This window comes from Micropterus salmoides, unplaced genomic scaffold, assembly GCF_014851395.1.
Source record: "Micropterus salmoides isolate LMB-PRFRI ecotype aquatic unplaced genomic scaffold, ASM1485139v1 Ms_hic_scaffold_2, whole genome shotgun sequence".
Taxonomy (NCBI): domain Eukaryota; kingdom Metazoa; phylum Chordata; class Actinopteri; order Centrarchiformes; family Centrarchidae; genus Micropterus; species Micropterus salmoides.
In genome coordinates, this window is record NW_024041150.1 from 44610006 (window position 1) to 44626791 (window position 16786).

Consider the following 16786-nt stretch of genomic DNA (forward strand, 5'->3'; position numbering starts at 1 on the left):
CTACGTGCACGAATTTTCTGTGGTACGTGTATCTTGTCCAGACGCACAAAAAAGCCTCTTGGAGCGATGCCCTAAAATCAACAGGAAGTCGGCCATTTTGAATTTTACGTCAAATTTTGGATGATTTACACTTCGTACTTTAACGAACTCCTCTAGGGATTTAGTCCGACCGACTTCAAATTTGTGCTGTGCCTTCTAAAGGCATTGAAGATGAAAAGTTGTGCTATTTGCGAGTTTTCGTCAATGGGTGTGTCCGTGGCGTGGCGTCAGAGATCAAGTCTTCGCCATGACACAGGAAGTTGTTGTAACTTCAGTGTACATGCTCACATCTGAACCAAACTTTACGTGCTTGATAACTCTCCCCCCCGCTATGGAGGACCGATCCTGACACAGTCAGAAATAAATACAGAAATAAATAAATGCTCAATAAATAAATAAGCATCCAATTAAATACACAAAAAAATAAGTAAATAAATAAATGTAGGTAGTAATTAAATTATACAAGGAGACATAAATGTATAATTTTAATTAGTGCCTTTACTTATTCACCTTTGTTATAATTACCTTATTTGTTTATTCAACTTTATTTATTACTAATTTTTTAATGTATTTATTTATGTGTGTTTTAATATTTTTGTCTGTTTTATTCTTCCTTTGTATTTATTTACCTTATTTTTTTCACCCATGGTATTTATTTCTGCCTGTCTTAAATTTTGTATGCATTTCTGCCTCATTATGCAAATGAGGAGGGGCTGTGTCTCAAGGGGTCATCTTCTCTGCTATTGGTGGACCAGTCAGACAGGAGAGCTCCTACTCTGCCTGCAGACATCAACGATCTTGCCCCACACAGTCAGATGGCTTCCTTCAGTGCGCTGAGGTGTTTAACAACTCTGAAGACAATACTACCAGCAATGTCTTCCTTCTCTTTTCACGTAGAGCTCCGACAGACAGTGCTTTCAGTTTGCTGCATGCATGGACACAGAACTGCGGTATAGGGAGAAGCACACGGTCAGCTGGCTGCAGCTAAATCTGGAGTGCACTCGTATTCAATTCTGTATGGTAAATTCAGTTTTAACGGAGCAGAGCGAGCTGACAGGCAGAGTTAGAGACTTTTTCTGTCCGTTTCTCTCTTTACAAAGACGCATGTTGCAGTCAGAGTCTTCTCTGAGATGCGAGCACGACATACAACACAATTTATCAAATTACACAACGGATATACAGTATGAAAATAAGATTGATTGGATTATACTCACAGGAGTATAAAACCTTTACATGGGTCTATTAAAAGTAAGTAACACAAAATGTCAGGGAAATTACTTTACTTAGATTAAGTACTGCAGTTGTACATTTGAAATACCTTCCTACCTTTCTGATAGGAAGCCTTCTTGAGGTGGTATAAAACATTTCTTCTTAATTCTGATTTGAGTTGTGGACAACTATGACCACATGAATTAAAAAAAACATTTCACTGCCCAAGTCAGCTATAACACAAGTCTTGTCATCAGACATGCTGTACAGTATTTGTGGACAGATTTTGTCCCAGGATTTCTTATGCATTTCTTCTTCTTCGTTGCATGATTTAGAATAATAAGGTGAGAAATGGGTCTATTCTGAGTTCATCCTGCACTGCAGCAGCTAATAAAGTCCATTTAATCCCAAAAACGCTTTTCTTTTAGGCAGGCTGGAGCAGAAAACAACTCACCTTTCTCAAGTTGTACAGTAATGTCACATGTGTATGAAGGTGGATCAAACAAGCTAATCTTAAATGTCAAAGTAGAGAGGAGCCTAGTAGGCCTATTTATTTTCATTCATTACACAATATGAATAAGCTATGCAGACAGTTGTAAAGAAAGAACATCTTTTTCTTCTGTTCTCTACTTGTTATAGTTACACAGTATTAGGGGTGTGGGCTGTATTAAAAGTATCCACTGTTCCCATGCTCTAACACACAGTAACGATGAAATGTGTGCTGTTCTCACATTCTTCCTCTGTATGTACACATAAACAACAAGGCAGGGAAATATAAAAGGAATTTATTTTATTGTTTGGGTACATTATTGTTCAGTGTACATGCTCACATCTGAAACAAACTTTACGTGCTTGATAACTCCCACCCCGCAGACATCTACACGTCAATACCGATTTATATTCATAGCGGCAAGTGCTATGTAGCTCCACATAGGGGACACAGGAAGTGACATATAGCACTTCATGCGGCGTAACCGCGTAGGAAATTCACAGCCGCACCGGCAGAGCTCCAGAATATGCAACTCGGCCGGCTCACGCGGACGCGCTTACAAGTGCGAGGGCCCGCCCACGCTTTAATTAGGGCCGAGCGCGTTGAGGCTATTGAATTGCTCGGAATTTTTTTTTTTTTTTTTTTTTTTTTTTTTTTTCTGCAAAGTAGGCCAAATGACATGGCCTAAACATACTCGAAAACTCACCAAAATTTGCAAACATGTCAGAACCGGTGAAAAATTTCGTATTCTACAAGTTTCGCACATGGGCGTGGCAAAATGACTCGCTAGCGCCACCTAGAAAATTGGAAAATTAGCCCCTCGTTCACGTTCAACCTACATGTACGAAATTTTCTGGGGACATGTATCGTATCAAGACGCACAAAAAAGCCTCAAGAACCCATAGCCTAAAGTCAACAGGAAGTCGGCCATTTTGAATTTTACGGCCATTTTGGATGATTTACACACTTCGTACTTTAACGAACTCCTCCTAGGGATTTAGTCGGATCGACGTCAAATTTCTGCTGTGCCTTCTAAAGGCATTGACGATGAAAAGTTGTGCTATTTGCGCGTTTTCGTCAATGGGCGTGTCCGTGGCGTCGATGATTCGCAATGAAACAGGAAGTTGTTGTAACTTCAGTGTACATGCTCACATCTGGACCAAACTGTACATCTGAGGATGAGTCCCGCCCTGAACACATGTACATGCCGACATTCACCCACAGTCATAGCGCCACCTGCTGGCAACAGAAAGTGACCTTTAACGAAGCAGCCCCGCCGCACGTTTCACCTACGTGCACGAATTTTCTGTGGTACGTGTATCTTGTCCAGACGCACAAAAAAGTCTCTTGGAGCCATAGCCTAAACCCAACAGGAAGTCGGCCATTTTGAATTTTACGTCAATTTTGGATGATTTACACACTTCGTACTTTAACGAACTCCTCCTAGGGATTTAGTCCGACCGACCTCAAATTTGTGCTGTGCCTTCTAAAGGCATTGAAGATGAAAAGTTGTGCTATTTGCAAGTTTTCGTCAATGGGCGTGTCCGTGGCGTGGCGTCAAAGATCAACTCTTCGCCATGACACGGAAGTTGTCGTAACTTCAGTGTACATGCTCACATCTGGACCAAACTGTACATGTAGGATGAGAGTCCCGCCCTGAACACATGTACATGCTGACATTCACCCACAGTCATAGCGCCACCTGCTGGCAACAGGAAGTGACTTTTAACGAAGCAGCCCCCGCCGCACGTTTCACCTACGTGCACGAATTTTCTGTGGTACGTGTATCTTGTCCAGACGCACAAAAAAGCTCTTGGAGCATAGCCTAAACCAACAGGAAGTCGGCCATTTTGAATTTTACGTCAAATTTTGGATGATTTACACACTTCGTACTTTAACGAACTCCTCCTAGGGATTTAGTCCGACCGACCTCAAATTTGTGCTGTGCCTTCTAAAGGCATTGAAGATGAAAAGTTGTGCTATTTGCAAGTTTTCGTCAATGGGCGTGTCCGTGGCGTGGCGTCAAAGATCAACTCTTCGCCATGACACGGAAGTTGTCGTAACTTCAGTGTACATGCTCACATCTGGACCAAACTGTACATGTAGGATGAGAGTCCCGCCCTGAACACATGTACATGCTGACATTCACCCACAGTCATAGCGCCACCTGCTGGCAACAGGAAGTGACTTTTAACGAAGCAGCCCCCCGCACGTTTTACCTACGTGCACGAATTTTCTGTGGTACGTGTATCTTGTCCAGACGCACAAAAAAGTCTTGGAGCCATAGCCTAAACCAACAGGAAGTCGGCCATTTTGAATTTTACGTCAAATTTTGGATGATTTACACACTTCGTACTTTAACGAACTCCTCCTAGGGATTTAGTCCGACCGACCTCAAATTTGCTGTGCCTTCTAAAGGCATTGAAGATGAAAAGTTGTGCTATTTGCAAGTTTTCGTCAATGGGCGTGTCCGTGGCGTGGCGTCAAAGATCAACTCTTCGCCATGACACGGAAGTTGTCGTAACTTCAGTGTACATGCTCACATCTGACCAAACTGTACATGTAGGATGAGAGTCCCGCCCTGAACACATGTACATGCTGACATTCACCCACAGTCATAGCGCCACCTGCTGGCAACAGGAAGTGACTTTTAACGAAGCAGCCCCCGCCGCACGTTTCACCTACGTGCACGAATTTTCTGTGGTACGTGTATCTTGTCCAGACGCACAAAAAAGCCTCTTGGAGCGATGCCTAAATCAACAGGAAGTCGGCCATTTTGAATTTTACGTCAAATTTTGGATGATTTACACACTTCGTACTTTAACGAACTCCTCCTAGGGATTTAGTCCGACCGACTTCAAATTTGTGCTGTGCCTTCTAAAGGCATTGAAGATGAAAAGTTGTGCTATTTGCGAGTTTTCGTCAATGGGTGTGTCCGTGGCGTGGCGTCAGAGATCAAGTCTTCGCCATGACACAGGAAGTTGTTGTAACTTCAGTGTACATGCTCACATCTGAACCAAACTTTACGTGCTTGATAACTCTCCCACCCCTATGGAGGACCGATCCTGACACAGTCAGAAATAAATACAGAAATAAATAAATGCTCAATAAATAAATAAGCATCCAATTAAATACACAAAAAAATAAAGTAAATAAATAAATGGTAGTAATTAAATTATACAAGGAGACATAAATGTATATTTTAATTAGTGCCTTTACTTATTCACCTTTGTTATAATTACCTTATTTATTTATTCAACAACTTATTTATTACTAATTTTTTTAATGTATTTATTTATGTGTGTTTTAATATTTTTGTCTGTTTTATTCTTCCTTTGTATTTATTTACCTTATTTATTTTCACCCATGGTATTTATTTCTGCCTGTCTTAAATTTTTGTATGCATTTCTGCCTCATTATGCAAATGAGGAGGGGCTGTGTCTCAAGGGGTCATCTTCTCTGCTATTGGTGGACCAGTCAGACAGGAGAGCTCCTACTCTGCCTGCAGACATCAACGATCTTGCCCCTCACACAGTCAGATGGCTTCCTTCAGTGCGCTGAGGTGTTTAACAACTCTGAAGACAATACTACCAGCAATGTCTTCCTTCTCTTTTCACGTAGACGCTCCGACAGACAGTGCTTTCAGTTTGCTGCATGCATGGACACAGAACTGCGGTATAGGGAGAAGCACACGGTCAGCTGGCTGCAGCTAAATCTGGAGTGCACTCGTATTCAATTCTGTATGGTAAATTCAGTTTTAACGGAGCAGAGCGAGCTGACAGGCAGAGTTAGAGACTTTTTCTGTCCGTTTCTCTCTTTACAAAGACGCATGTTGCAGTCAGAGTCTTCTCTGAATGCAGTAGCGACGAGCACCACATACAACACAATTTATCAAATTACACAACGGATATACAGTATGAAAATAAGATTGATTGGATTATACTCACAGGAAGTATAAAACCTGTTACATGCGTAACACAGTAATGTCAGGGAAATTACTTTACTTAGATTAAGTACTGCAGTTGTACATTTGAAATACCTTCCTACTTTCTGATAGGAAGCCTTCTTGAGGTGGTATAAAACATTTCTTCTTATATTCTGATTTGAGTTGTGGACAACTATGACCACATGAATTAAAAAAATTAAACATTTCACTGCCCAAGTCAGCTATAACACAAGTCTTGTCATTAGACTACATGCTGTACAGTATTTGTGGACAGATTTTGTCCCAGGATTTATTATGCATTTCTTCTTCTTCGTTGCATGATTTAGAATAATAAGGTGAGAAATGGGTCTATTCTGAGTTCATCCTGCACTGCAGCAGCTAATAAAGTCCATTTAATCCCAAAAACGCTTTTCTTTTAGGCAGGCTGGAGCAGAAAACAACTCACCTTTCTCAAGTTGTACAGTAATGTCACATGTGTATGAAGGTGGATCAAACAAGCTAATCTTAAATGTCAAAGTAGAGAGGAGCCTAGTAGGCCTATTTATTTTCATTCATTACACAATATGAATAAGCTATGCAGACAGTTGTAAAGAAAGAACATCTTTTTCTTCTGTTCTCTACTTGTTATAGTTACACAGTATTAGGGGTGTGGGCTGTATTAAAAGTATCCACTGTTCTCCCATGCTCTAACACACAGTAACGATGAAATGTGTGCTGTTCTCACATTCTTCCTCTGTATGTACACATAAACAACAAGGCAGGGAAATATAAAAGGAATTTATTTTATTGTTTGGGTACATTATTGTTCAGTGTACATGCTCACATCTGAAACAAACTTTACGTGCTTGATAACTCTCACCCCGCAGACATCTACACGTCAATACCGATTTATATTCATAGCGGCAAGTGCTATGTAGCTCCACATAGGGGACACAGGAAGTGACATATAGCACCTTCATGCGGCGTAACCGCGTAGGAAATTCACAGCCGCACCGGCAGAGCTCCAGAATATGCAACTCGGCCGGCTCACACGCGGACGCGCTACAAGTGCGAGGGCCCGCCCAACGCTGCTTGCAGCTTTAATTTATTTTTATTTTTTTTCTGCAAAGTAGGCCCAAATGACATGGCCTAAACATACTCGAAAACTCACCAAAATTTGCAAACATGTCAGAACCGGTGAAAAATTTCGTATTCTACAAGTTTCGCACATGGGCGTGGCAAAATGACTCGCTAGCGCCACCTAGAAAATTGGAAAAGATTAGCCCCTCGTTCACGTTCAACCTACATGTACGAAATTTTCTGGGATATCAAGACGCACAAAAAAGCCTCAGAACCCATAGCCTAAAGTCAACAGTAAGTCGGCCATTTTGAATTTTACGGCCATTTTTGGATGATTTACACACTTCGTACTTTAACGAACTCCTCCTAGGGATTTAGTCGGATCGACGTCAAATTTCTGCTGTGCCTTCTAAAGGCATTGACGATGAAAAGTTGTGCTATTTGCGCGTTTTCGTAAATGGGCGTGTCCGTGGCGTCAATGATTCGCTATGAAACAGGAAGTTGTTGTAACTTCAGTGTACATGCTCACATCTGGACCAAACTGTACATCTAGGATGAGAGTCCGCCCTGAACACATGTACATGCTGACATTCACCCACAGTCATAGCGCCACCTGCTGGCAACAGAAAGTGACCTTTAACGAAGCAGCCCCCGCCGCACGTTTCACTTACGTGCACGAATTTTCTGTGGTACGTGTATCTTGTCCAGACGCACAAAAAAGTCTCTTGGAGCCATAGCCTAAACCAACAGGAAGTCGGCCATTTTGAATTTTACGTCAAATTTTGGATGATTTACACACTTCGTACTTTAACAAACTCCTCCTAGGGATTTAGTCCGACCGACCTGAAATTTCTGCTGTGCCTTCTAAAGGCATTGAAGATGAAAAGTTGTGCTATTTGCGAGTTTTCGTCAATGGGCGTGTCCGTGGCGTGGCGTCAAAGATCAGCTCTTCGCCATGACACGGAAGTTGTCGTAACTTCAGTGTACATGCTCACATCTGCACCAAACTGTACATGTAGGATGAGAGTCCCGCCCTGAACACATGTACATGCTGACATTCACCCACATTCATAGAGCCACCTGCTGGCAACAGGAAGTGACTATTAAACGAAGCAGCCCCCGCCGCACGTTTCACCTACATGCACAAATTTTCTGTGTTACGTGTATCTTGTCCAGACGCACAAAATGTATATATTTTAATTAGTGCCTTTACTTATTCACCTTTGTTATAATTACCTTATTTGTTTATTCAACTTTATTTATTACTAATTTTTTTATGTATTTATTTATGTGTGTGTTTTAATATTTTTGTCTGTTTTATTCTTCCTTTGTATTTATTTACCTTATTTATTTTCACCCATGGTATTTATTTCTGCCTGTCTTTTATAAATTTTTGTATGCATTTCTGCCTCATTATGCAAATGAGGAGGGTCTGTGTCTCAAGGGGTCATCTTCTCTGCTATTGGTGGACCAGTCAGACAGGAGAGCTCCTACTCTGCCTGCAGACATCAACGATCTTGCCCCTCACACAGTCAGATGGCTTCCTTCAGTGCGCTGAGGTGTTTAACAACTCTGAAGACAATACTACCAGCAATGTCTTCCTTCTCTTTTCACGTAGACGCTCCGACAGACTGTGCTTTCAGTTTGCTGCATGCATGGACACAGAACTGCGGTATAGGGAGAAGCACACGGTCAGCTGGCTGCAGCTAAATCTGGAGTGCACTCGTATTCAATTCTGTATGGTAAATTCAGTTTTAACGGAGCAGAGCGAGCTGACAGGCAGAGTTAGAGACTTTTTCAGTCTGTTTCTCTCTTTACAAAGACGCATGTTGCAGTCAGAGTCTTCTCTGAAGAGGGCAATGAAGTCTTAGTAGTACCCGATGCGAGCACCACATACAACACAATTTATCAAATTACACAACGGATATACAGTATGAAAATAAGATTGATTGGATTATACTCACAGGAAGTATAAAACCTGTTACATGCGTAACACAGTAATGTCAGGGAAATTACTTTACTTAGATTTAAGTACTGCAGTTGTACATTTGAAATACCTTCCTACCTTTCTGATAGGAAGCCTTCTTAAGGTGGTATAAAACATTTCTTCTTATATTCTGATTTGAGTTGTGGACAACTATGACCACATGAATTAAAAAATTAAACATTTCACTGCCCAAGTCTGCTATAACACAAGTCTTGTTCATTAGACTACATGCTGTACAGTATTTGTGGACAGATTTTGTCCCAGGATTTATTATGCATTTCTTCTTCTTCGTTGCATGATTTAGAATAATAAGGTGAGAAATGGGTTTATTCTGAGTTCATCCTGCACTGCAGCAGCTAATGAAGTCCATTTAATCCCAAAAATGCTTTTCTTTTAGGCAGGCTGGAGCAGAAAACAACTCACCTTTCTCAAGTTGTACAGTAATGTCACATGTGTATGAAGGTGGATCAAACAAGCTAATCTTAAATGTCAAAGTAGAGAGGAGCCTAGTAGGCCTATTTATTTTCATTCATTACACAATATGAATAAGCTATGCAGACAGTTGTAAAGAAACAACATCTTTTTCTTCTGTTCTCTACTTGTTATAGTTACACAGTATTAGGGGTGTGGGCTGTATTAAAAGTATCCACTGTTCTCCCATGCTCTAACACACAGTAACGATGAAATGTGTGCTGTTCTCACATTCTTCCTCTGTATGTACACATAAACAACAAGGCAGGGAATATAAAAGGAATTTATTTTATTGTTTGGGTACATTATTGTTCAGTGTGCATGCTCACATCTGAAACAAACTTTACGTGCTTGATAACTCTCCCACCCCGCAGTCATCTACACACCAATACCGATTTATATTCATAGCAGCAAGTGCTATGTAGCTCCACATAGGGGACACAGGAAGTGACATATAGCACCTTCATGTGGCGTCAGAACCGCGTAGGAAATTCACAGCCGCACCGGCAGAGCTCCAGAATATGCAACTCGGCCGGCTCACGCGCGGACGCACTACAAGTGCGAGGGCCCGCACTACAAGTGCGAGGGCCCGCCCTACAAGTGCGAGGGCCCGCCCAACGCTGCTTGCAGCTTTAATTTTGCATTGAGTTTGTTATCAGATCAGCAGCTTGAGCTGCACTGTTAGCATGTACAAAGATTACTGTGTCATCTGCATACATTTGGATGTTGGCATTAAGAAAAATATTTGGCAGATCATTAACATACAGAGAAAATAAAAGTGGACCCAAGATCACACCCTGCAGAACACCCGCAGTCAAGGAAATAGCACCTGATTGATGATTGTTCACTTTAACAAAATGAGTCTGATGTGTTAAGTATGATTCTACCCATTAAATGGTGCCTGTTACATGTATATACTTTAGATAGGAGAACTCCATGATTAATGGTGTCAAATGCTTTCTTAAATTTAGGCAGACAGCACCAACAACCCTGAATACGAAAGCAGAATTGATATGGATGTAAAGGACAAGAACTGGCATTTAAATGGTTTGTCATTTGTGCGGAGCCCCCTCCAAAACTGACAGCAGGATACTAATGGGTCTGTAGTTGCAGGTGGATAGGCAGTAACCTCCTTTAAATACATTCATCCATCCATCCATCATCAACTGCTTATTCTGCGTACAGGTTCGTGGGGGGCTGGAGCCTGTCCCAGCTGACATTGGGCGAAAGGTGGGGTACACCCTGGACAAGTAGCCAGTCCATCGCAGGGCCTACTTTAAATACAGGAAAGACTCATTTCCACACATTTGAGAACGTTCCCTGAGTGAATTAAATGTTTACAATTTTCGTAATTGGATAGACTAATGATTGAGAGAGCTCTGTGTTCATACCAATAACATCAACAACACGAGATGGCCTAAGAGATCTCATATCTGCCTCAGTGATAGATAATATGTTGAAAGCTGATTCTGTCTGTCTGACTTGTTCGTTTGTTTAGAGGAAAAATGGTTTTATTTTCTACTGAATCAATGAAATTATTATTGACAGCATCAGCTACTTAAACTAGCTTGTTCCTGATTACAGAAACAGAACTATATACCCCTATTATATGTGGTGTATGTAGGTTTAAAGAAAAACACTGTCTGTTTAATATGCTTAAAAAAATCAAAAACACCAAATAACTCACTGAAAAGCATCCGAAGACACTGCTTTTCCCCGGAAAACCTTAACCCTTAAACAAAATGTTCTTTCTCATTAAATATTTCTCCCTCAGAGATGAGAATGTGTTTAACAATGAAATGCTTGACATGATCAAAAGATGTTTTTTCATCTAGTCAGGTTAAAGTTTACGGTGTACTTATTTGCAGTGCAATGGAAGAAGACATGCAAGTCTTTTGTTGAACATCAAATGTTTTATTCACAAACAAGCTTCACAGTGAAATTTGATGGCCATCATGATGCATTCAGAGTATTACAAAGTGAGTAAAAGAGCATTACAGTTTATATTCAAAGCTTGTAGTGTAGGCGTATTCTGAACAAACACAGATCATCACAATCCTAACCATCCTAAAATGATCAGTATAAAACATTTGGATAGACAAACTAGATACAAGGGTATCACTTTGTGTTGAAAAGTGGTGGGGACATTTGAGTACAGTTGTGACAAAACACTTAGTGCCCGAGACGTGACAATGGAGAATATTGGGGTCACAAGAACAAGACTAGGAGATATTTTAATACTATTTAAAATAAATATTCATTGATGAAATACAGTGGGTACGGAAAGTATTCAGACCCCTTTAAATTTTTCACTCTTTGTTTCATTTCAGCCATTTTCCAAAAATCAAAAAGTTCATTTTATTTCTCAGTAATGTACACTCAGCACCCCATCTTGACAGAAAAAAACAGAAATGTAGAAATTTTTGCAAATTTATTAAAAAAGAAAAACTGAAATATCACATGGTCATAAGTATTCAGACCCTTTGCTCAGTATTTAGTAGAAGCACCCTTTTGATCTAATACAGCCATGAGTCGTTTTGGGAAAGATGCAACAAGTTTTTCACATCTGGATTTGGGTATCCTCTGCCATTCCTCCTTGCAGATCCTCTCCAGTTCTGTCAGGTTGGATGGTAAACGTTGGTGGACAGCCATTTTCAGGTCTCTCCAGAGATGCTCACTTGGGTTTAAGTCAGGGCTCTGGCTGGGCCATTCAAGAACAGCCACGGAGTTGTTGTGAAGCCACTCCTTCGTTATTTTAGCGGTGTGCTTAGGGTCATTGTCTTGTTGGAAGGTAAACCTTCGGCCCAGTCTGAGGTCCAGAGCACTCTGGAAAAGGTTTTCGTCCAGGATATCCCTGTACTTGGCCGCATTCACCTTTCCCTCGATTGCAACCAGTCGTCCTGTCCCTGCAACTGAAAAACACCCCCACAGCATGATGCTGCCACCACCATGCTTCACTGTTGAGACTGTATTGGACAGGTGATGAGCAGTGCCTGGTTTTCTCCACACATACCGCTTAGAATTAAGGCCAAAAAGTTCTATCTTGGTCTCATCAGACCAGAGGATCTTATTTATCACCATCTTGGAGTCCTTCAGGTGTTTTTTTAGCAAACTCCATGCGGGCTTTCATGTGTCTTGCACTGAGGAGAAGCTTCCTGTCGGGCCACTCTGCCATAAAGCCCCGACTGGTGGATTGCTGCAGTGATGGTTGACTTACTACAACTTTCTCCCATCTCCCGACTGCATCTCTGGAGCTCAGCCACAGTGACCTTTGGGTTCTTCTTTACCTCTCTCACCAAGGCTCTTCTCCCCCGATAGCTCAGTTTGGCCGGACGGCCAGCTCTAGGAAGGGTTCTGGTCGTCCCAAACGTCTTCCATTTGAGGATTATGGAGGCCACTGTGCTCTTAGGAATCTTAAGTGCAGCAGAAATTTTTTGTAACCTTGGCCAGATCTGTGCCTTGCCAAAATTCTGTCTCTGAGCTCTTCAGGCAGTTCCTTTGACCTCATGATTCTCATTTGCTCTGACATGCACTGTGAGCTGTAAGGTCTTATATAGACAGGTGTGTGGCTTTCCTAATCAAGTCCAATCAGTATAATCAAACACAGCTGGACTCAAATGAAGGTGTAGAACCATCTCATGGATGATCAGAAGAAATAGACAGCACCTGAGTTAAATATGAGTGTCACAGCAAAGGGTCTGAATACTTATGACCATGTGATATTTCAGTTTTTCTTTTTTAATAAATTAGCAAAAATTTCTACATTTCTGTATTTTTCTGTCAAGATGGGGTGCTGAGTGTACATTACTGAGAAATAAAATGAACTTTTTTGATTTTTGGAAAATGGCTGCAATGAAACCAAGAGTGAAAAATTTAAAGGGGTCTGAATACTTTCCGTACCCACTGTATACGATTGGGGGTTCGGGGGGTCCTCCCCAGATGATTTTGAGCATTAAACACTCTCGTGCCAAAAAACTTTCTGATAGCACTTACATTTGTTATTTAACATTTGTTTTTGAATACTATTTTTCAGTACATTTTTCACAAAAAGAAGTGGGGACCCAGTGTACACCTATAACTAGATAGCTAGTTACCTTCAGGTCTGGACTTTGGGGAGCTCTAATGACCAAGGAGTGCAGGGTATATATTTTTTGTTTTGTTTATTATACCTTTATTTTACCATTTTACCATTTTATCTGCTCATCAGGTCTGTTGCTGGGTGTTTGCGAATAGGGTCCTTTACATTTACAACAAATTTATTAGTCATTGTACAGCACAAGCCTGTATAACGAAACACAATTTGTAGTTCCTTAATGCTACATACACAACATATAATTAAGTGTAGGCCTAAATTAAAATATGGTAACAGTTAAAATGAAATAAAACAATATATACTATACAAATCATACAACTAATGACAGAACAAGACCACCTATGACAGAGCAGAAGAGTGAGACTTTATCTTGGCCATCCATGAATCCTGCATCCGAGATGTTTCCAGCTGAAGAGCAGAAAACAAGTGTGAGATATCAGCAAGTCTCCAGTCTACTAACCCACCTGAGGAGTCTGGACTCTACTAACCCACCTGAGGAGTCTGGAATCTACTAACCCACCTGAGGAGTCTGGACTCTACTAACCCACCTGAGGAGTCTGGAATCTACTAACCCACCTGAGGAGTCTGGACTCTACTAACCCACCTGAGGAGTCTGGAATCTACTAACCCACCTGAGGAGTCTGGACTCTACTAACCCACCCGAGGAGTCTGGACTGTACTAACCCACCGGAGGAGTCTGGACTCTACTAACCCACCGGAGGAGTCTGGACTCTACTAACCCACCGGAGGAGTCTGGACTCTACTAACCCACCGGAGGAGTCTGGACTCTACTAACCCACCTGAGGAGTCTGGACTCTACTAACCCACCTGAGGAGTCTGGACTGTACTAACCCACCCGAGGAGTCAGGACTCTACTAACCCACCTGAGGAGTCTGGACTCTACTAACCCACCTGAGGAGTCTGGAATCCACTAACCCACCGGAGGAGTCTGGACTCTACTAACCCACCCGAGGAGTCTGGACTCTACAAACCCACCCGAGGATTCTGAACTCTACTAACCCACCTGAGTCTGTAACATTCAGCCCGATCAGGTGCTTGATCTCTTGTCGTGTGTTGGTTATAATCCGACACTCGTATGTTCCAGTGTCGTTGAAGGTGACGTTCTTCAGGACAACAGAAGCGTCTCCGTCCTTCATCTCTGGATCTCTCAGCTCCACTCGACCATGAAAAGATGGATGCTGATAGTTTTCATACGGCCGCTCGTTTCGGTAAAAGAACACGTAACCGTCTGACTTCAGGTCAGGTCTGGTCCACTCTAACAGCGTGACGGAGGCATCTCTGAGACCTTGACACTGAAGAGGGACGTCCTGTCCAGGATTCACTACCATCTCTGGCTGTTCTAAAAACATAAGCAGAAAGTTAGTCAGTAGATAGAGCAGTGGTGGCTGGCCAATAGAGGGAGATAGAGAGCCAGCCTCCTAAATGATAACTATACATTTAATTATACATTTCATTTATCATTATTATTTTGTATTTTTTGTTTAAAAAAATTTCAAACTTGGGGCACTGCATTGCAATCTCCTTGGATGGTCTTATTCCGGAGTTGGGAAGTCGTTCTTCTGACTTTGGTGTGTTGATGAGCTTTAAAGGGGGAGAGGGATCCAGATGCACACCTCCACTGAGGAGTTGCCTTCGGTGCAGGCTCCACTGACAGGTCAGGGTCCCCTTAAGCTGATGATACACGGGGCAACTTTTTGAGCAATGTTGCTGGACAATCTTGCTAGTGGCAAGTGTGGTGTCCGAACAATAATGCTGCGATGATGTGTTGAGAAGAAATCCGCTTGACACTGTTCTTGATCATAAAAGTTTATTACATCAAGGAGTTCAGCATCAATTACAAGCTCTGCAGCAGCTTGGAGAGTGACCCAGCCCGATGGCCACTCTGTCTCTCTGTACATCAAACACAGCTTATATAGGACATGTGTAGGTATCTGCTAAATACCATATAAGGGTCTGAGTCTGCAAACTAAGGCTCCAATCCATATAAGGGCACAGTGCTGTAGGATAAGTGTAAACATCTGTTAGACACCATAGAAGGGTTCAGTCCCTACATAAACACTAATCTCTACTCCCCCTAACACTGGGTCAGAGGTCAAATTCCATAGGAGGGTTCACTGTTTACACACCCATCAATCATTACTCCCCCTTAAGAGTTCACTGAGCCTCTGTCCAGCTGCTAGAGTGTTATTTTAAACTGTAATGGTCAAATGCACATATGTTATACACCACACAAGTCCGACTATGTACGATTGCTCTAAAAGTTGCCCCGTGTATCATCAGCTTCAAGGATGTAACTTAATGCATTTTGTTTTTGTTTTTTTGCTACATTACACGTTGTGACAACAATAAGTGACTGATTAGCATTTGTCAAAAGCACTGATAAAAGTCTAAATGCATGGGTCTTGGCCATCAAAATAGCTACCGCTTCTTAATATTTGTAATCACACAAATTACAGAATGTTACACATGTGGTTAGGTTACATGTGGTTTTAAGGCAGTATATGCCAACTGTGGCTAGGGTTAGCTCCTGAAGTTGTGCTGTAAGATTAGCTTTCTTTCTGTGGATGATTTATAGCGTGCAAAGACTTTTCTCCAAATGTTCAATTAACTGACTTTATGGTTTTTCTGTTAACTGATGTTGCTAGATGGAGTTTAAGTCTTATTTTGACAGATTAAATCAATAGCCCGTGTTAATAAGATACTATTACTAGTAAAATTGTTTATTTGCTATACACTATGTTGCACACTGACATAGATACCCTCGTTATGTGCTACATATACAGAATGGGCTCAAATCAATTTATGTATACTACATTAAAGGAACTAATACTTTTACATTACAATGTTGACTAATTAATTAAATATAAATCAACAACAAAATCGATTCTACTGGAAGTGTCTACATAAGTTGATTTTATTATTTTAGCATGTGTTTCCTGTCCTGACAGCGGAGTGTGGTGTATAACATATGTGCATCCAGCCATTACGTGCATCCGGCCATTACAGTTTAACATAATGCTCTGCAGCTGGTGAGAGGGACAGTGAACCCTTATGGGGAAGTAATGATTGATGGGTGCAGTGTTAGGGGAAGTAGAAATTAGGTATAAAGAGATTAGTGTGTATAAAGAGATTAGTGTGTATGAAGGGACTGTACCCTTCTGTGGTGTCTAATAGATGGTTACACTTATTTTACAGCACTGTGCCCTTATATGGTTTTTAGCAGAGATCTAAACATGTCCTATATAAGCTGTGTTCGATGTACAGAGAGACAGAGTGGTCATCGGGCTGGGTCACTCTCCAAGCTGCTGCAGAGCTTGTAATTGATGCTGAATTCTTTGATGTAATAAACTTTTATAACCAAGAACAGTGTCAAGCGGATTTCTTCTCAACACATCATCGCAGCATTATCGTTCGGACACCACAGGAGCCTGCACCTGAAGCGACTCTACAGTGGAGGCCAAATCAGGTTTC

General features: G+C 41.5%; 1 protein-coding gene across 3 annotated transcripts in view; it reads right to left on the bottom strand.

The window, feature by feature from the left end:
- Window positions 1-13092: 13092 nt before the first annotated feature.
- LOC119911619 (coxsackievirus and adenovirus receptor homolog) overlaps window positions 13093-16786 on the bottom strand; it is a 185895-nt gene continuing 182201 nt past the window's right edge. The window contains exons 3-4 of one of the 3 annotated variants that reach the window (XM_038730554.1): window positions 14319-14654; window positions 13093-13702 (exon numbers count right to left, since the gene is read on the bottom strand). In XM_038730554.1, coding sequence (XP_038586482.1) covers window positions 13605-13702; window positions 14319-14654 — 434 coding nt within the window. In that variant the 3' untranslated portion in view covers window positions 13093-13604. The remainder of the gene's footprint in view (window positions 13703-14318; window positions 14655-16786) is intronic. The other 2 variants (XM_038730553.1, XM_038730552.1) reach the window with 2 other exon arrangements.